This window comes from Podarcis cretensis, assembly GCF_951804945.1.
Source record: "Podarcis cretensis genome assembly, chromosome: 11".
Taxonomy (NCBI): Eukaryota; Metazoa; Chordata; class Lepidosauria; order Squamata; family Lacertidae; genus Podarcis; species Podarcis cretensis.
The window spans coordinates 24,840,666-24,862,104 of record NC_137180.1 but is presented as its reverse complement, the minus strand read 5'-3'; the positions used below and the strand labels follow the sequence as shown (position 1 = coordinate 24,862,104).

Below are 21,439 nucleotides of genomic sequence, written 5' to 3'. Positions count from 1 at the left end.
TGACCTGGAATAAGAACGTTTGCCACTGTCAGAATTTCAGAGATTTCTGGAGTGAATGATGGCAATCACAATTCTGATTACTCTGCCATTTTTCTATTTGTATTAAGTTTGCATGGTCTCCTTCAGACCCCATCAAATAGCTGTCTGACTAAATCAAAGTGTTCCCCCACTTGCCATTACTCCAAGTGTCCAAGAATCTCAAACTTGCAGGCTGAGAAAGAACTCTGAAAAGATTTGAAACACACAAGGTGTGTACAAATTTAAAAGATCTTGGCATCATTATTAAGGAAAAGGTATAAATTTCAAAGGATATGAAAAATGCCAAGGGCAGCATTGGAGATGGGAAATTTAGGGCTGGACATAAGGTTAGGAAATCTAGGAGTTTAATAGCAAAAGAGATGGGGCAAGGTGTCTACATAAGCCATCAAGAAAATTAAAAGAGGTTAATACTCTATTTTATTAGGGAACAACTAGCAAGTCTTCATAAATAGGATGCAGAACTATTTAGCTAAACAATTTATCATATAAAATAGGCGAAAGGATGCAGGATCCTAACCTCATCGCTTTGAACACTGGAGTCATTTGGCACAACTAGTAGCAATAGAGCAGTGAAATGTGTAATAGCTTCCTCCCACCTGAAACAATTAACAGGAACACCCAGGAGGAATCCCAGAATATTGAAATGATCCCAAGATGCACACAATTTGACATAAAATTACAGGCTTCAAGAGAGCTTGGAATTTTGCCAACTTTAGACCCCCGAAGAAAGGCTTAATAAAGAATATAGTAGCTGATCAGACTGACAGGCTATTAATCTTGTCTCAGGGTCTTCTCAGACCTTTAATCTGATCACCACACATCCCTCCTCATCCTGATATATCTATCTCTCCTTCCATCTTTTCTCCCTTTGTCCTCTTTAAGACATTCCACTAGTCCAGGGGTCTGCAACCTTTAAGACAAAAAGAGCCACTTTTGGACCCGTTTCCGAAGAAAAACAACAACTGGGAGCCGCAAAAACATTGCAACATTTAAAACAAATATAACACTGTATATATTGTTTCTTGCCTTAATGCTATATATACAGGATCGTGCAGTCAGCTGTCAATCTCAAGAAAAAAGGACAAATTAATAGCTAATTAAAATATTTAATTTACAACCAGGTAACCAGGTTAATGGGACTTTTGCTCCTGAACCTCAGTGCTCAGTGTCTGCACATCAGGGCTGTAAGACGTCACCTTCATTTTCACACAGGCTTGCAAGCTGTCATCTGTGAGGCGTGATCGATGTTTGTTTTTAATATAGTTCATGTTGGAGAAGACCTGCTCACATACATATGTGGAACCGAAGATCGACAGGACTCCAAATGCATAGTTTTTCATGTTTATATAAGTGTTGGGGATGGCATTCCATGTTTCGAATACAAGTTTGTCCTGTTTGGGAAGGTTTTCAATATCACTCCATTTATGATTCTGAGCCAGAATGGCCTTCTGACGGGCAACATCCTCAAGAGTAGCGGTCAAGCATTTGAACTTGGACACCCATATATCTTTGTCGGCTATATCGGCCAGTTCCAGCTCAAGATCAGGTTGACTTACACCTGGAAATGCAGTCATATTCAATAGGGATGGATCGATCGCCAGGGGAGTGACAGGGAAGGATAATGTGTTTTTTTCCTCTCTGAAACCACAGAATCGTTTCCCAAACGAACTTTGCATTGCGGTGATTGCAGACTTGAAATATTCCAAATTTATCGTATCATGACTTTGTTTGAACTCTCTCAAAGAGGGAAAGTGAGACAGTGTACCTCTCTGGAAATCTTTGACAAACACTGTCAACTTGCGCTCAAATGCCAAAACCTCCTCCAGCATGTGCAGGGCTGTGCCTCCTTTCCCCTGAAGGGTTGTATTTAGCGTGTTTAGATGGGCTGTCATGTCTACCATAAAATGTAATTTTTCCAGCCACTCTGGCTGTTCCAGCTCAGCAAAGGTAAGCTCTTTGCTGGCCAGGAAGGTTTTTACTTCTTCCAAACATGTGACAAAGCGTTTTAGCACCTCGCCTCTGGACAACCACCGGACCTTGTTGTGGAGCAGGAGGTCCGAATATGTGCTTTCCACCTCATCCAATAGCAAACGAAACTGGCGGTGGTTTAAACCCTTTGCCATTATCTTATTAACAATCTGAATGACCACATCCATCACTTTTGTGCATTCGGGGGGGAATGTTTGAGCACACAATGCCTCTTGGTGCAGGATGCAATGAAATGACAGCAGCGTTCTACCCAGTGCCTTCTGCAGTAGAGCCACAAAGCCCTTCTGTGCTCCTCTCATGCTCGGTGCCCCATCAGTAGCCACTGAGACCAGGTGGTTGGTGTTTATTTTTTTAGCACTTAAAAAGTCCAGGACAGCCTTACAGATATCCTCACCCCTTGTTTGGTCTTTTAGTGGTATCAGCTCAATCAGTTCTTCCTGTGGCCCAAAAGAGTTCACATATCGGCAGAACAGCGCTATTTGTTCAATATCACCTTTATCTTTGGACTCATCACAGGCGATGGAGTACGCCACAGCTGAATTAATGTCTTGAATTTGCTGTTTGCTAATGTTTTCTGCCATTTTTAGGGTTCTGTCTTTAACAGTCTTCGCAGACAGAGGCATGTCTTTGATTTTCTGCACAATTTCATTCTTGTTTTTGAAGTCCATGTATAGATGTTCCGAAACCTTAATGAATGCTTCTTTTATATACTCTCCATCTGTGAATGGCTTCCCGTGCTTGACTATTTCCTGAGCGGCTACAAAGCTAGCATACGTTGTGGAATTTGCAGACTTCACCCAATTCCTGAAATTATTTTTGCTCCTATCAACCTTCCTCATAAGTTCTGCAACGGCTTTTCGTCTCTCATCTCCATCTGGATATTTTTCAGCAAAGGCTGCGTGTTTATTCTGGAAATGTCTTGCAATATTTGACTTTTTGTTGTTTGCAAATTTCTCACCACATATTAAGCATACTGGTAAACCAGTCTTGTCAGTAGAGAATGCAAATGATTCTGTCCATGTATCATTAAACATTCTGTTTTCTTCAGAAATTTTTCTTTTCTTGCCTTTATCCATGGCTGGCCTACCGGGGGTCCAAAACAGGGACGTAATTAGAAATCAGAGGTCTCCATAGCAAAATTTGCTATGCCCGATGTCAGGGAACTGACATCAGAGTGAGAGGCGAAGGGGAGGCTCCCAGATTCTGCTGGCGAAAGACCCAGCACCAGGGGGAGAAGCAGCTCGGTAGAGGGGGAAGGAAATCAGCGCAACACCAGGGATAAAGGGGGGCAGATGGGGAAGCGGAGAGAGAGCTCCGGGATTCTTCTCTGGACATCAGTGAGTAGAGCACAGGTCCTCCACTACCCACGCCCTCCCTGCGCAGAAGACTCCTGCGCAGTGAGAGGAGGAGGCAACTGGGAGTCAGACAGCTTCTATGCTGGAAGAGGTTTAAGAAACGCCCACAGACGGATTCCGCTGAGACAGCTACGCGGAGATGGGCTGTGCAGTCAGAACGGTTTAACAAGGCAATTAAGCCTAGAGAGGCGGCAGTTTACGCACGAGTAACTCATACCCATTACACCCAATAATCAATGCCCCAAAATGCCATAGAAAATTAATCAGGGCCCCAGTGTACCATAAATCATAATCAGTGCCTGATGTAAATAATAATTAATAATGAGGGCCCAATGTCATCCTCATCATTATAAAAATACCTTTTATGACACTTTTTATTATTTCTTTGTTTGACCCCTCAGAATTACTCCTCCTCATAGAAATAAACAATACATTAACAAGTTACCTTTTTTTGAGTGTGTGTTCTTCACTCCCCTTCAAAACAGTGACCAGTGTATATGCCCCCTTTCAATGCAGCCTGCTTACAAAGGCGGGACGACAAAGACCAGCAATAAGCTGTTGCATAACGTTCCCCAAGGAAAGCATTAGCTATTCACCAAACTTTCCCCTGCTTAAGTTTAAAAAGGGGCTTCAAGCAACTAAAAAGGGGCTTCAGGCAACTAACTCCCACGTGGAATTGCCTATAGTAAGATGGCGGCCGCCTCAGAAGACCACATGGGCAGATAAGATGGCTGCTGGGGCGATCCGGTTACCCAGCAACAGCACAGCTGCTTCCGACGCTTTTAAAAGCAGCCGGCAAAGCCAGCGTTGGAGCGCCGAAGCCACCTCACCCCCACAAGGAGAATGCTGCGCATGTGACCAAATAGCAAGGACTTACTTTGCTAGAGACAAGCCCCGACGCTACCACAAGCCTCCCTCTCTTCCCGCCGCCCAGCCTCCCAAGAAAAAACCCCCACTTCAAACGGTCACAAAGCACAAATTCCACGCGACCGCGACTTGATCCGCCCCCAACCTGATCCGCCAGGCGCGCTGAGTCCTCCCCAGGAAAGGTAAAATGCGGCGATGAGCTTGCGTAGCGCGCTGGGCTCCTAGCAGCGAATCGACTTGGATAGGCAGCAAGCGATCCAAATGGAGAGGTTTTCGGCGCGATCAAGGTGCCCCCAGTAGATAAGGGAGTGATCCAATCATAAGCGGCTTTTTGCGTGTTTCCGCCCAGAAAATGCGCCTCCTCCCCTTGCCTCCGCCCCGGAGCCGCAGCAAAGGCATTAAAGAGCCGCATGCGGCTCTGGAGCCGCAGGTTGCCGACCCCCGCACTAGTCGCATTGCTCACATCTGCAATGCCATTTCCTCTTCTCACCTTCAAAACAGGTTCTTGCCTGGGGTTCAGATTTATCACAGGCAATGTTCTCTGTCTCCCAGATCACTGGATCCAGATGAAATAGGATTAATGGACGATTCTTTTCTGTAGTTGCTTCAGGCCCAAGCTACTAAATTCGTGCCCATTGTGAAAGGAGCTCAATATATGCTCTTGGAGAACTTCACACTAATTACAGAGGGTTGATCAAGCAAGTCAATGGATCCATCCATCTAAAACCCCACAGGACACAGGCAGTCTTCTCTACTGAGGCCTAAAAAGCAGACTTTCTCACATCTGTCCAATTAAAAGACACTAGTGTATTCCAGTTGTGGAGCCCTGCAAAAGATTTCTGTACACTTCTGTTGCAACTATCAGCATTGGCAATATCAAGCCCAGATTTTGGGTTTGTCTTCTGGTCTAAGGTATTCTGGTCTTGTGTAATGGTTCCAGTGACAGTAGTACCAAAACTTATTGCCTCAGTTTAGTGTAACATGGCCTCAAAGCTAAGCATTACTCAAGATTCAGAAATGGTACAAGAGGAGGCCATCAAGTTGGTCTCACTCACACACCCAGTGGAGGAAGGGAATCCAATCCCTGATCTCGAGTCTGAGAGTGGCAACCTGGAGCTAAGATCCTCAAATTAGACTCCCAGAGTTAGCTTCTCCTGAACCTTTTATGGAAAGCTCAGAGACAGTTTTGCTTTCAGTAGGTGCTTGCTTGCAGCATATTTTGAATGTCTGGAAGCACTTCATGTGTCCCTGCTTCACCTCAGATAAGTCCAAACTATTCTAATAAGTCCAAAATATGTCAAAATCTGAAGCACATTTCTAGTATCTGGCTCACCTGACCTTTGGACTGTGGACCTGGATCAGTGCCTGTTTCTTCCTGCTTGCACAAAATCACAGCCAGGACATATGTACTTCTGAATATATCAGATCCATATCCCCTGAATGTTCTACTTAGTCATTTCCCAGTTCAAAGGGCAGGCTACCATGTTTAAAGTCAGAAGCTTCTGGATATTTTGCCATCTATATTAGCCATTACTCTAGCTTTCTTTAAAACAAAGAAGAAGAAGAAGAAGAAGAAGAAGAAGAAGAAGAAGAAGAAGAAGAAGAAGAAGAATGTCAGGCAGAGAACTAGGGACGCAGGTGGCGCTGTGGTCTAAACCACTGAGCCTCTTCGGCTTGCCAATCAGAAGGTCAGGGTCCATTTCAGGGTAAAGGTCAGCAGCTGTGCCACTGTGAAAACTCTGGGAATATGGATTCTTCTTGCTCTCTCCATGCAAGGTTTCAGTTGCACCAATACTTCTCAGTTTACCTGCTCTTTCCTCCTTGCCATTTCTAACTTCTCCCATGTTGCTAGTTTTATTTTGTCCATATCTCCATTCACTAAAATACAAAAAAAAGAATGACTTCAGTTCAGTTTTTCAGCAGAGAAGAAAAGAAATCACTACTATTCTAACGACAGCATTTCAAATCCATCCTTCCTCCTAGGATTTCAGGGTGGCCTAGAATGGCTGTTCCCGTCTCAAAACAGCCCAGTGTGATAGTTTAGGCAGAGATAGATGGCTGCTGAGAGTTGCAAGGGAACACAAGGATTCCTTCTCCCAGCCCAAGTCCAGCTTCAACACTATCAAGTACATTACACTGGCTTTTGAGAATGAACTAGATTTTATAAACACAGCCTTCCCTTGCTCAGACACCTTTCAGCTACAAAAGAAAAGAAAAAATATTTCACACAGACACTGTTTGAATGTACAGAAGCAAAGAAACTTTATAATTTGAAGGCTTGTCTCTGTAATTCTCCCCCTTCCCCTTTTTTGATATATCCCCTCTGAATTGTCAGAAAACACTGACTCTTCTCCAATAGACTACTATTTCATCTGAAAGCAAATGCCACATGCAAAATTGATGCTAATATTCCTATAGCAAGCAACACCAACATGTGATAGATTTGAGGGCAAAAACCTTTGACCCTCTACTTTCTACCAACTAATTCATCACTCCAGGGACTTGTTTTAACATTCCAAACTTCTGAGAAGCTTCAAATAGCATTTTTAAGAAAAAGAAAGGGGGGGATAGCACCACCAAACAGTTGATTTATCTTGTATTCACTTGGGAAACCCACAAGCAACAAAAGGAGAGAAAAAAGGATTGTTAGCAGCTAAATAAAAAACCTGGAAGTTCTATTTAGTTTCTAATAATAATATATAAATGGAACCTCGTCAGATGAAGACAGAAAATTTGTTTAATCAGCATAGCAGGATCAGTTTCATTTGAAGCATTAAACAGATTCATAGCATGTAACTAGGCATAATTATATATGCTGGGTAACAGACAAGTGTTTCTTATATGCCAGATCAAGTCAAGTAGTAATCATCACATTCCCACCCTAAAAATTATTGGAAATTGTGTTTGTGGTGTTACATTTAACCTGAGAGAGAGACTGGGAACTCCCTCATTGTAACTGCAATGTGGCTAAACTTTATCACGTCTGCACAAAACAGACACACAGATGTTCTTTTCATCTTCTCCTCCATTTCTTTATAGTATAAACCTCATTGTGCCGCTTCAAAGAAAACTGAAACTAATATGCTAATTATCATAATTACTGACTACTTTGATGGTCTGCAAAGGTGACTAAGACTGGGCAAGCTCTCTGTGTCAGTGTTACAGTAGCATGTAGGTAACATATAGTCAAAAATTCCATCTACCCTCCCCCCCCAAAAAAAAAGCTCTATGTCCAGAGTCTGGGAGTAGGTGGGAATGATTTGATCAACTTCATCCAAAGTATTTGAATCACAGAGAATATATTGATATGACTGCCCCTCAATTCTGAAATGGAAATTACATTTTACAATAAATAGGTTGTTCACTGTATTTACCATGTCCGTGAAATTGCACAGCACTCACTATCAGGTATCCACGAGGTTAAAAAAAAAACCCCAGTATTATGTTAAAGTACTTCATTTTGTTCCCAAATTAGTTCTCCTTCTGGAAGATAATGCTAGATAGTTATCCATGTAATACTTTCATTATAAGGGAATGGAGAATAACGTTAGGCTCAAAAGAAATATGAACTGTAAAAGGTCACATTCATGATAATGGAATTCATCAAGGAGCCTGAGAAGAAACTAGGCAAGATTTTCAAAGAACACCCATTTTTTTCCTTCTTCATTTCAACAATTCTTTTGGCCTACAAGTTAGGGGCAGGAGGAAATTTTGTCAGGCAAAATTATTTTAGACTGCCACTCTAACGCATGAGCAACCTTTTCTTATGCTTGTGAGCACTGGAGCATCATCTCCAAGATCTGAATGAGAAAAATTCAAGGGGTGTGTGTGAGAGAGGAACCTTCCTCTGTGACAGTCTTAAGTGAATAAAAGTGCATTCTGCGATCCTATTTCATCACCATTTTATAAACAATCATCTTGCATGTAGATGCAAGTCCAAATTTCCATTTATCTTGTGTGTTTTTTTGAAGGAAGGGCTTATACTTAAAAGACATATGGCTTGCAAATGTTAGCTTATTACATTACTGAGGACTGTAGTGATTGATAGCTGCTGACTATCAAGAAGAAAGCATGGAGTCTGCCTTGTCCCTTTATTAATTGTTTGGATATTGTATGGGATATGCAACTGTGATTTTTTTTAAAAGAAGTGTTAGTACTTATAAAACCAACTGTGTCATCTGCAAAAAGAATGCCTTCCCCACCCAAGTTGTAGTTCTGTTAATTGCAACATAATGTCTCGGCTCCAATGTATTATCAGCAAACAGAAAAGAAAGGGGAAAGATGGAGAGCAGGGTGAATCTGCTTTTCATCTTTTCAAAAATAAAAATATATGTGGTCATTGTTTCTACTTATTGATTATGTGCCCTGAAAGTCTTTTTGCATGAGATGCTTTAATCTTTTGTTTATAATTCTATTTTTAATGCACTCCCAGTTCATCTTTGTGTCTTGTATATTTTGACGATGGTTTTGGTAGACATTACAAAATATATTTTTTAAAAAAAACAAAACAGTACACCTGCAGTTTTGATGTACACAAATGACATTTCTATACCCTGTGTTTCAAGCTGGTCATAACTTATTGTACTTTTCATCTAGTGGCCACTTTTAAACTGAAATTCCCTACTGATGCTCCTCATTTGATAAACTGGAAAACCGCTGAAGAAAGAGCAAGTACCAACCTGGAAATCTCCGTACAAAGCTGCATAACTCTGACCTCCTATGGGAATGGCACAAGAAAGCATCAGGGCACAAGAAGCTTGCAAGGATATCATGACAGCTTTCCCCAAGGCTTGACCTTCCTTTGTGTCCATGATATCCACTTGGCAGTTCTATCAACAAATCACTGCTTATAGAGAATGCCACTTTGAAACAGAAAAGAGTATGAACTGATGGAACAATCTGAGGATTATGGCATGGCTTATTCTAAAAAAGGGGACCAAACTCCTGTTGCTGGATACCCAGTGAATGGAATAACATATTTTTCCTTTAAATTTTTTTATCATTGCATTTATTTAAGAAATTTCTAAGCCACTTTTCTTTAGGAATGAATTCCAAGTAGTTTACAAAATTATTGAAATGCTTCAAAGCAATAATGACAGGGTTGTGTTTGCTGTTCTGCTAGCACAGTAGATTTCTGTTTGTGCAACAGAGTGTCTCCTCCTCTCCCCTCCATTGCAGCCCATTGCACACCATCAAAGTCTGCTCCAGAAGGTCGGAGAACTCTCTGCAGCAGTTACTGAAAGTGCACAGTACGCAGTATTTGTCTCTACTTGTACCCTATGTGGGACCTTGTTAACTTCATAGGCTGAAGAAAGAGTCTCTCTAGGAAACTGGGATCCTGTTTGCTACAGCTGCTCCGCCGCTCCCAAGAATTTCCCCACATCAGAGATAATGAAAATATAATAATAATAATAAATTTTATTTATACCCCGCCCTCCCCAGCCAAGACTGGGCTTAAGGCGGCTAACACCAAATATAAAAACAATTGATTGAAATACAGCTTTAAAAACAAGATTAAAATACAACATTAAAACATTAAAACATTAAAATGCAGCCTCGTTTCAGTGGAAACTCAATCAATCGAAAACTTTTTTGGTGATAAAAACATCAGTTGTAATATTGTACTTATTTTGATGATTCTGGAGTACCGCTTGCATGTACTGTGCCTTGTAATAGCAGGTACAGTACATTGTGACACATTCGTTGTACTTTGCTTGCCATATATTGTGTCTTTGTATGCTGGCCTGAACACCTGTTTTTTTCTATTTGTGTATGAACCAAAAGTTATTAGTGGCATGCCTGAAATGTAAAAGAGAGGACACCAACTGTATTCTAGCGAGGAATTCCCTAATCTGGGTGCCACAGTAGAAAAGGCCCTGCCATGTGGACCATGCTTTATAAAAGTAACGGGATGCAGAACAGGTCCTCCAATGGTGAACAAATGGGTGTATCACATGGGGGAAGACAGGCCTTTAGATATGCTGATCCCAAACCATTTAGAGCTATGTTTCCCAAACTTGGATCTCCAGCTATTTTTGGACTACAATTCCTATCACCCCTGAACTCTGGTCTTGTTAGCTAGGGGTGGTGGGAGTTGTAATCCAAAGCAGCTGGAGACCCAAGTTTGGGAGACACTGATTTAGAGCTTTGTGGATAACAGCCAGAACTTTGAATTTTGCTAGTGCAGCCCATCCCAGTGGGCTTGATCAAGGCTAACAGGGAGCCTTGCGTGTAAAGGACCAATCAGATGCTAACTTTAAGCTTTTGATCATCCCTGTATAGCCATTTCCATGGTTACTCTTCACCTGTTGCCACATGACCTCAGAGATGGGTAGGTGTGTGTGGTTTGTGAGGAATGGCCTTGCTGGCCAAATGTTGACCTGTGCTGGGGGCAGTGGCCCAGAGGTTCCCCACCAACCGCATTACTTGGTGCCTAAGTATCCACATTTGTATAAAGCACTAGCCACATGCTTCAGTTCCTAGTTTTACGCATCTAGCACACTGACTTACACTATCCCATATTAACAGCCACAGGCGGATAAGTCATGTTAAATTTGATTTGGGGATGACGTAGAGTTAGCAAAGATTATTCACTCCTACAGAATTTCTTTTTGAAGTTAGGGATCTAGAAGCATTTTGTAAGGCTTACAGACCATGCAGTACTAATGACAGCTGACAAAGTTTTGTGTTTAATCATTTTCACTTGGCATTAACAGAACTGAATTCTTCTAAAAGCCACCCAGAGAGAATGCAACTATTGGAGCTACGCTACAGTGCGGTGCTAATGTGGTATTCTTCATTCTTTGGTTCTTATTTTTTAAGATTTCAGTTTTGTTCTGTTGAAAAACTGTGCAGTGTCAAGCTTGGTAAAAATCTGCTCTTTAAAAAACAGAGTTTGGAGTTGGGGTTTGTTTTTACAAATTTGGGAGGCATGAGCCAATTTTGAGAGAAATTAAATATGCTCTCCCAAATCCATTTTCATGGGCACCAAAGATTGTGCATACACAAACAACACAATGTGAAATGTTCTGAAAAATCCATGTAAGATGGCAATACTCCCAATTGAAAAAGGGTTTGTGCAGATTTTTCATGTTGTTATTACCGTGACCATGAGTATGAACAGAATATATAAAACTGGAATATTGTATGGAAATGTTAAGAAGTCCATTTGGCAAACTATACAGCTAGATCAATAATTATTGACATTTCTGCTGCAATCCTGCCCCTAGTTTCTCATGCATAAATCCCACTGAAGTCAGTGATACTTGTCCCATGCATAATTGATTGTAGGATTGACCCCTTTCTGTAAAATACAAAATGAGAAATATCTATGCAACAGACACAGTGCATTTGTTTATCTGAGGCTGCTTACAAAGAGACATTTGCAAAATAAATTATTTTCACACATTGTGCAATATGTTACTTACCCATTTTAAACCTTCACAGTCAGGTTGGACTAAAGTTACTCTAGATACCCGATCATCATTCTGTGCCTACAAGTCAACGGCAACAGTACAAGGAAATAGTGAGTCCCATTGTTTTGATAAAGTATATGTCTTTCAATGCACGTTTACAGAATCTACACACATTGAAGACCCATGCAGGGTGTCAAGAGATTAAGCCTTATACTGTAGCTTTTGGGTTATTAGAAAGAGTGTCAAAAAGGTTAATCCAATTCTACACCATAGCATTCCCCTAGGACTCTAAAATAAAACTTAAATTGTACCATCTGGTCTCTTGTGTCTGTTAATCCTTTGCACCAGTGATTAGTTCCTGTTTAGATTAGCAAATAAAAAAGATTTAATGTAGGTTAAAGGTTCTTTAAGCTTGTTTCTTTTCTTTATTATAATCAATAGACCAGGGACACTTAAGTAAGCTTTTAGAGAACTAGCTGGATATCTCATCCCCATAATGAAGAGATGTTGTGGGTCCCTTGGTTACGTAAAATGCATTAGGTACCCATCTCATACAAAATCAAAGCCAGTGGGTTACTAGGGTCAAATACATTAAGCTCCCTTTTAGGCTCACACCAGCATCTGAGCCCAAGAACACACTGCTTAATTGAATATTAAGCACTGTCAGTCAACCTCCACCAAAATAACTCCAGTTATGCAATGCTTCTCAACTGTGATTATTTAAGTCTAGCATATGGAATATCTCACATCACACATTGCTAGTTTTCTGCTGTTGACATCTTAACCTGAAGTGGAAGTTGCATAAATCCTTGTGCTCTTTCAAGGGTTCTTATATATGGACTATTCAGATACGCATTTCCCAGCAATTAGCTGAGTAGCAACAATAGCCAAATGTTTTGATATAAAGTCTGCAACTTTAAAAAGTGCTCTGATGAGGTGGTGTGGGAGAAACTGATATAGTGCCACTTCCACATTTTTATTTTATTTCTCTCGCAAAGCGGGAAATTTAGGGACTGGACTTTTTTCATGCTAAATATAAGAGGATGCCATTCAGAAATCAGTGCTGCATTAGGGAGATGCTTATTTCTCAAGGATTAATGAGGTACAAGAAACGGCGTGCAATTCTAAAAATGTTGTTTATTTATTTAATTTTATATCCTATGCTATGGTCACAAAGGTCCTCAGGGAAAGAAAGAAAGAAAGAAAGAAAGAAAGAAAGAAAGAAAGAAAGAAAGAAAGAACCCACAAACCAGATAAAATAAGCAGAGATCCAGCATTACTTTGCCTAGATGCTGCCCCTTTCCATCTTCCTAATTAAAGGTAGAAAGGAAGCCCAAGATAGACTATGAATACATCAAGCAGCCGCTTACAGCCCTGTATCAACATACTGCAAGATACCTCAAGGTAGGGTGAATGTCTAAGACACTACATTGCCCCATAAGCACTGTTTAAGCGCTTGAATCTGTGGCCCTTGGATTTTACATGTGCCACATAACATCTCCTCCACGTTTGTAAGCAGCTGATTCTTTGGTGCATAAGCTTTGGAACTGCCTGTTGGCATTAGGCAAGTGCCCTCGCTATATTATTTTAAACCTCCTAAAAACTTTTTTTCATTTTTGCAAACCTTCGCAGGCATAGGGGTGTCATCTGGGGGGGGGGCAAGAGGCTGAGGGGCCCCCAATTTTTCAAGGCAAGGGCTGGCCGCCCTCATTATTCTGCAGTCTGTGGTGGGCCTCTGCCCACAGCCGCAACAGGCCCCATCAGGTCTCCTCCCACTGCAGGACATCACATGCACACATTGTCCACCCCAAAAAAAGTTGAGCGGAACCCGGTGCCTGCGCCCACACATATAAGTTGTTTATCTGTTTTTTAAAAACGTTTTACTGGTTTTATCTTTTTTCATGATGCTATGTATATTTGTTTTTATATAAACTTGCTTTTAATGAGGATGGTATTTTTTAATGGCTGGCAAACCTTACCTGTGTTACATGTCCTATTTTATTTGGAGAGCTTTTCTGATCAAGTGGTTTATAAATCTAAATAAATACAAAATGCCTCCATCAAGGGCTGTGAGCACCCTAGAGGCGCACAGAGTTGCCATGTTGCCTCTGGTCGCCTCCAGGATGTGTGCATAACAGAATTAACATTTTTCCAAGTTGCTAGGCAAAATGTAGAAACCCAAAATATAGCTATGTATCTGAAGGAGTGTCTCTGCCCCCATCGTTCAGCCCGGACACTGAGGTCCTCCTCCAAGGGTCTTCTGCTGGTTCCCTCACTGCAAGAAGTGAGATGCCTGAAACCAGGCAGAGGGCCTTCTCAGTAGTGGTGCCCTCCCTGTGGAACGTCTTCGCTTCAGATGTCAGGGAAATAAACTATCTGACTTTTTAGAAGACATTTGAAGGCTGCCCTGTATCAGGAAGTTTTTAACATCTGATGTTTTAGTATGTTTCAGTATATGCTGTGAGCTGTCCAGAGTGGCTGGGGAAACCCAGACAGATGGGCAGGGTATACATAATAAAATTCTTATTAATTAAATTGGGTTCACTGATATCAATAGGAAAATTAGGCATGTTCTAAACCCTTCTTTCCTAGAAGAGCTTGAGTTTGACTTAACTGTGTCCTTACTCTGCTTCTTGACCATTTTTATATATTGGTATGCAACACAAGATTAAAACTAAATTTCTGGTAAATAAATAAATATGCAGCTGGTTTATTGTTTTTTCACTTCCTCATTATAGCTTAAATAATTATATTTACATTAAACTTTGGGAGCCCCTTGTTCATTGAATTCTATTAACATTCTTAATTCTTATGAAACAAAAAATATACTAGTCATTTAGTTCAAGATGTTTGTAATTAATCTTCCATAACACTTGACTTTCATATGGCCTGCATAAATTCATCCATAAATCTATCTTGTTTACACGAAGTGTTTGTTTATTTATTTAAGGAAGGGATTTGTTAGAAGTAAGTAAAAGCTTCCGAACTTAAAAATATCTGGATATTTTTTTTAAGAGAAGAACAGCAACAGGTACCTGTGTGTTCCACTTGAGGCATTAGTCAGAGCTGGGTAACAGCCAAGCTTTCAAAAATGAAGCTCATTTAGTATTCATCCTAAAATTTAAGGTATCACCTGATACCTGCAAGCACCTAGCACATCCTGTAGCAGCAAATTTGACAAATGAACAATATGTAAAATAGAACTTTTTGTTTGTTCTAAACCTACTAGAGATTTGCCTGTGCCTTAGCGCCGAAAAGAACTTCCAGGGTTCTGGAAAGGGCTTGTTTGTTTGTTTGTTTGTTTGTTTTGGTTGGTTGGTTTGAGCGCAATCTAAGAATCCCTGGACTCTTCTCCAGCTTCACTGCATGACCAGTTGTTAAGTATGGCAAGGGTATAAGGATACAGGAAGCTTCCTTCTACCAAATCAGACCATTGGTCCATGTACCCCAGATTGCTAACACTGGCTGACAGTGCTTCTTCAGTTTCCAGACTGAGGAGATTGAACCTGAGACCTTTCTGCATGATATGCATGTGCTCTACCACCGAATTAAAGCCCTTCTTGAGGTGACAGACTCACCAAGAGGCTACAACTGCCACACAGTGAGATTATATGCAGCCACTAGAAACAACCCCCCCCCAAAAAAAAAATCAAGTAGTTATAGTTTTTAAGTGCAAGTCATTTGCTACTAAAATTCTAATTTGTATCTAAACTGTTTAGTGAACATTATTGCAAATTGTACCACTATGTCTTTCTTTACATGCATAAGAGAGCAAGATTAGAATAAGCTCATAGCAGCTGGTGCATTTTTTATTATTATTTTAAGATTTCCAGCTTCAGACACTAATAAAACTTCTTTGCCTTGCTTCAATTACTAATGAAAAAGAAAATGTCTTAGTTCCTATCAAATGCTAATATGCAATATTACAGTACTTGATTCTCTGCTTGTTGGTTGCTGAATGTGCTCCGAATAATAATTTCCTGGTTTAATGGTTACTAATGATGCCTCGCGCACACATACACATATACGCTTGAGCACACATACACAGCAACCAAATATGTATACTAAATAACTCCACAATGCCAAGTTTCTATACTGAATTAAATAAAACAGCTGTTAAAGCAAATTTTCTTATTAACAAACATTTTATTTAGTTATGCAATGTTTGCAGCCTCAGTCGGAATGCTATGACATTTTGTGTGCTCCTTGCAATAGGTGAAAAGAGGCATTTTTAAGACCTGCTCCCCAGTTTTGATGCACAGGAAGCCTTCCCTGTATGGAAGGAAAATACCAGCACAGTAGACTCCTTTTGCAGGTCATTTTCAGTTATTCCAGGTATCTTCAAGATCCTTCCCTCACCTCCACTGGCCATTATGCTGTATTTGTGATGTACCAGTATCTTGTGAAATGCAATGTAGACATACAAAATTCAGTTTTAATGGGTAGGTACCACTTACACAACATCAAAAAAGGGTCTATCACTTTTTTAAAAAGAGACAGGTTTCCATTAAATGAACATGTGCTAATACATACATATAGGTGCATATTTAGAAATAGGGGGAAACCAGGAACAATATTTGTATAACTTACTGATTGCCAAGTACACCCCTACAGTACATTTGAAACATAAGCTTATTTAGAAAGATCAAAGACAGTGCTAATTAACTTCAACTTTGGATGGAAGCCCAGAGCCTTTTAGAGCAAAAATCAGCAGAGAAAGGAGGGGTCATCGAGGGAGGACTGTGCTTCAAAATATTATGACTGAGAATATGGAAAAAAATGTCATGTGACAAAGGTCTTTGAGAGCAGAAGCCGTAAAGTGTAGAAAGTGTTGGAAAAATGCTGAAAAGTGCAGACTCATTCAGCTAGCTGACTCATTCTGATTCATCCTCTAGATGACTCATTCCTTGTACAAATACTGTATCATTTATAGTGTGCTGCCTAGCCCAGTCTAATCGTCTTCTGTTTTTACTTTGCTTGTTTGATTCAGTAAAAGTTTTATTCATTTACTGTGAAGACTCTGCATTTTGACTTTGCTGCATGACAAAAATCTGCTCCCTACATGGTTATATAAATATGGAACTGTGAAACAGGACAGGATGGAGAATTATACCAGTGACTGATTGAGAGAGGAGGGTGGTCAATATTGGGATTGGAAAATTGGGAAGTAACAAAGAAGAAAGTAGAAAATAAAGGATGGACATTAGCTCTTGAAATCCAGAACATGGGAAGTCCCATTGAAATTATTTAATTCGGCCTCTATAATTGGGGTATTGTTTTTTGTTTTTGAATGTGGCAAGATTTGTTATAAATGTGAATTGTTTTTTAACTGGAAAAAGAATAAAAAATATTTATAAAAGAGAAAAGAAATAATATTGAAATAGAAAATACAGTACATAGTTCAAAGGACAGTACATAGTGGGGATCACTGACTGGGTCACCTGTATGCCTCCTCAATTTGCTATGCAGGTTCTAATTTTTGATGGGCAGTTACAAGGCCCCGCCAATTCTCCCTTTTCGTGGTTCTTTATCTTTAAAATGGACATGGATCAGAGAGGCTTTCAAATATATTCGACTGTAAAGTAGGACACTTGAAGACCCATTAATCTCACATCCACCCACCCAAAATATAGAGGGCATTGAAGTTTTCAGAAAGCCCCTTTTCATAAATATGTAGTAAAGTGAATATAAGATACCACCTACCCACACCAACTTATTTTAAAAGAAGGTTTCCTCTCCATTTTTATCTCATTCCATCCCATTTTCTGTTCCATTTCACAAGCTAGATAATGTTTGTTGTGACCAATGCTATTAATACTAATATCAGATATTATCATGCGATGGGCCTGCAGGATATGTGTGGCCAGCTGAAAAAAGAATTAAATAACATTTTGAATTAATGGGGCATAATAAAACAATTTTCTCTATACATCCATTTCAAAATCTCTATTCGAACAAGGCTATCAGGAGAAAAAGAGAGAGTTAAGATTTCCACATACTTGCTCAGGAGCAAGACCCAAAGAGATCTCTAAGCAAATATGTATTCTACAAAAATGATATACAGTCAAACCTCGGTTGTCAAATGTAATCCGTTCTGTAAGCCCATTTGTCTTCCGAAATGTTCAGCAACCGAGGCACGGCTTCCGATTGGTTGCAAGAGCTTCCTGCACTCAAGTGGAAACCGTGTCGGACATTTGGCTTTCAAAAAACGGTCAAAGATTGGAGCATTTACATCTGGGGTTTCGGCATTCGGAAACCGAAACATTCCAAAACAGAGTCATTCGGGAACCGAGATTTGACTGTACAGTGGTACCTTGGGTTAAGTACTTAATTCATTCTGGAGGTCCATAATTAACCTGAAATTGTTCTTAACCTGAAGCACCACTTTAGCTAATGGGGCCTCCTGCTGCCGCCGCGCCGCCAGAGCACAATTTCTGTTCTCATCCTGAAGCAAAGTTCTTAACCTGAAACACTATTTCTGGGTTAGCGGAGTCTGTAACCTGAAGCGTATGTAACCTGAAGTGTATGTAACCCGAGGTACCACTGTACTAGTTTAGCTATCATGACTTCCACAGAAGAATCCTGTGATTATAGTATGGTAAATGTTTTCAGAATTCTCTAGCTCGGACAGGCTGTGGACCACACATTACTATTAAATCTGGTAAGTCTATGGTGCAAAAATCTGGGTGGGGTTTCCTGGCATATTTTATTAACATCTGTGCTGGAAGTAGATTAACACATTTGTATCCAACTCAGTCCAACCCAAACTGAATGCAGGGGACCCAGTTCAGACATGTCTTTTCCCAGCGCATCAACATTCTGATTTTAATGGCTGCGTTTGACCTTCACCTGCTGCAGGTTGGCCAGAAGGCAAAAAATGGCTGAGAAAGTTTATTCTGATTGGCTGACCCAAGATGGTGCTGGGTCAGTGGCAGTCATTAAAAACAGCAGACTAAAATGCTGCCAGATCCAGATTCAAACCAGGGATTGTGAAAGTAGCCGGAGGCAGAACAAGGTTTTCTGTCCATTATTGCTCAGCAAACTGGAATGCTGTTTTGACAGTAGGCAAATGAGCCACAATATATCTGCTCATGTGACTCAGCCTATCAAGCTCTGCATCTAATGGCTGATTTACACATGCAATGTGCAAAGGATATACATAGAAACAAAAATGAACATTTCATTCCTCTGCTCTCATTCAAGCACAGTAAATTAGAAGCAATCAAGAATAATGTACGCTCGCATTCTCATTGTGCATCAATGAAGCATCAAGGAAGTCACAGCCCCAGGACAGACTTTGATCTCTCCACAGGTGAGCAATGCTCATCTTTGATTACTTCCCAGAAGGCTGAGCCAGCTACATTCCAGCCCATTATGTTTACAACACTATATGGGGAAGCGCGGGGGCTTATATAATGACATTTGCATATTACATTTGTGCAGTGTGAGAAGTGTGCTAGGTGCTGCACTGGAAGGAAAGAGATCTATTCATTTTCCACAGAGCTTATTATCCACACATGGCAGATGTGAGAAAGAGGTACATTTGTGTAGTTGACACAGGTTCTGTCATTAGAATGGGCTTTTTCAAAATGCTATTAAATCACAAAGCATTGTAGATTCGTGTTAATGGGCCATTTCATCTAAGCAGTACCTTCACACCATGCCAGGAACATAATGCTACAATCCTAACCATGTCTACTCAGATGTAAATGGAGTTAGGTTTGCAGCCTAAAAAGCTGCCTTTGCCACACGAGGCTGCCACACTATTGCCTATTTTGACTGGCAGCATCATGCCAGCTCACTGTAGAGGTGGAACCTTCTTCATCCAAGATATATGACTGGTCACTGCAGTATAGACCCACCATTAGGATGGGGCCACCGGTTTCCCCAAAGTCCTGGTCCTGTATTGAGTCCACTGGTTGACCTGCGTAGTCTTGCAGACAATCACATGGGGATTGTCATATATTTCAGTTAGACCTAAGAATCATGAAATCGGTAGTAATCCAAATTAGGAGTGTGCAGCCACATGTTGCATTTCATAAAACAAACCAATTCAACACAGACCAAGCCAGAGGCTTCCTGGTTTGTCTGAGAGACCCAAATCCACTTTATCCCCCCACTCCCCCCATCAAAAATAGCTATAACTCAACAATCAGGAGTGCCAGCTTCGTCCCGTGACTGTGGGTGCCCAGGGCCATGGGTGCCATGCAGCATATAAATTTGTGGGTACCTGGCCCCTTCATGGAGAATTTTGTGGATTCTCGGGCACCCAGGGCCCCAGGGAGTTGGCACCTATGTCAACAATAGAAGAACCAGACTGAAATACCTCTGTGCCATATGGGATACAACCAGTGCTATTTTTCCAGAAAAAGAAGTGTCAGGACACACCATGAACACCTCCCTCATTCTCTTAGAATAACAATGGCACCCACCTGAGAGGTGCCAGAACTAAGTTTCAGTGATTTCCAGCTGAAAAAAAAGCACTGGGTACAGCAATGTCTGAGTGTTTCACCAGACATTTGTTGTTGTTGTTGTTTAGTCGTTTAGTCGTGTCCGACTCTTCGTGACCCCATGGACCAGAGCACACCAGGCATTCCTGTCTTCCACTGCCTCCCACAGTTTGGTCAAACTCATGCTGGTAGCTTCGAGAACACTATCCAACCATCTTGTCCTCTGTCGTCCCCTTCTCCTTGTGCCCTCCATCTTTCCCAACATCAGGGTCTTTTCCAGGGAGTCTTCTCTTCTCATGAGGTGGCCAAAGTATTGGAGTCTCAGCTTCAGGATCTGTCCTTCCAGTGAGCACTCAGGGCTGATATAAGAGAGCAATTAAAGGCATAACAATAGAGGCACCTTCCAAGAAATGTGAACTCCTTTCTTTAACTAAGAAAATCAAGACCTTGTTATACCAAATACTCAGAATGTTCAGTGGAGAGGTTATATTAAGCAATATGTTTGTACACTGAATGTGTAAGTTTATGTCTAATGTCAATGGATAGAACAAACACCATTAGACGTACCGCTGGATAAGTGTTTACTGGAAAAAACAATACAAATTGTTAAAAATAAAAATAGCTATAACTTTGTTTCCTTTTAACAGAAGTAGGTGAAATTTTCAGGCTTCTTAGCCTCTCCAGAGTAGATTGTGTCTACCAAATTACAGTCAAATAGGTCAAATTGGACACCGCAAAGTGTTATTTTTCCCAAAAAAGAAATGGTCTCTTAACTTTTTTTTATTTTTGGACAGAACTGGATTAAATGTGCAAGCAAGGCCAATCCTTTGGAGGACTTGCATTCTGCAATATTTCAGAAGGATACCTGTAGAATATTTCCTGCAAGGGCAGCCATTGCAGTTTTATAGTGGGTGAAAAACTTATCACTTAATCTCCCCAAGCATTTTGTAGGAAATTGACCTGGAAATTACAGACATGAGAGAGGTGCCCATGGGTAAGAAACCTGCCAAACTGAAGACAAATTGGCCCAGGGACTTTTGTGCTATGAATCTTTGAAAAAGGGGTTTTCTTTCTGGTTAAAAATCATTGCCTATCATTCCTGCCAGTCACAAAGTAGTTCTCTCTCCCTCTCCCTACCCCAATATTAGCATTTCTCTTAAGTTTAGAGGCATACATTTTGCAAAACAGAAGAATTGAGAGCACTGGTAACTTCATTCCCATTGGGTCATAATGCAGCTCTTCCTCTGTGCACATTCAGGTATTTGCTCTCCCCTTTCCCCTATCATCCCACCCTGGAGTTAAAGCATAACAGTAAGCTTAGAGG

At 40.7% G+C, this 21,439-nt stretch overlaps 1 protein-coding gene across 2 annotated transcripts in view; it reads right to left on the bottom strand.

Annotated features, from left to right (window-relative positions):
• Window positions 1-1,125: 1,125 nt before the first annotated feature.
• The window catches only part of LOC307226668 (general transcription factor II-I repeat domain-containing protein 2-like), a 662,775-nt gene continuing 642,461 nt past the window's right edge, over window positions 1,126-21,439 (bottom strand). Inside the window, exons 1-2 of one of the 2 annotated variants that reach the window (XM_079995540.1) lie at window positions 3,829-4,444; window positions 1,126-3,111 (exon numbers count right to left, since the gene is read on the bottom strand). In XM_079995540.1, the coding sequence (XP_079851666.1) occupies window positions 1,170-3,104 (1,935 nt within the window). In that variant the 5' untranslated portion in view covers window positions 3,105-3,111; window positions 3,829-4,444 and the 3' untranslated portion in view covers window positions 1,126-1,169. Of the gene's footprint in view, window positions 3,743-3,828; window positions 4,445-21,439 lie in introns of those variants that run through there. The other variant, XM_079995539.1, reaches the window with a different exon arrangement.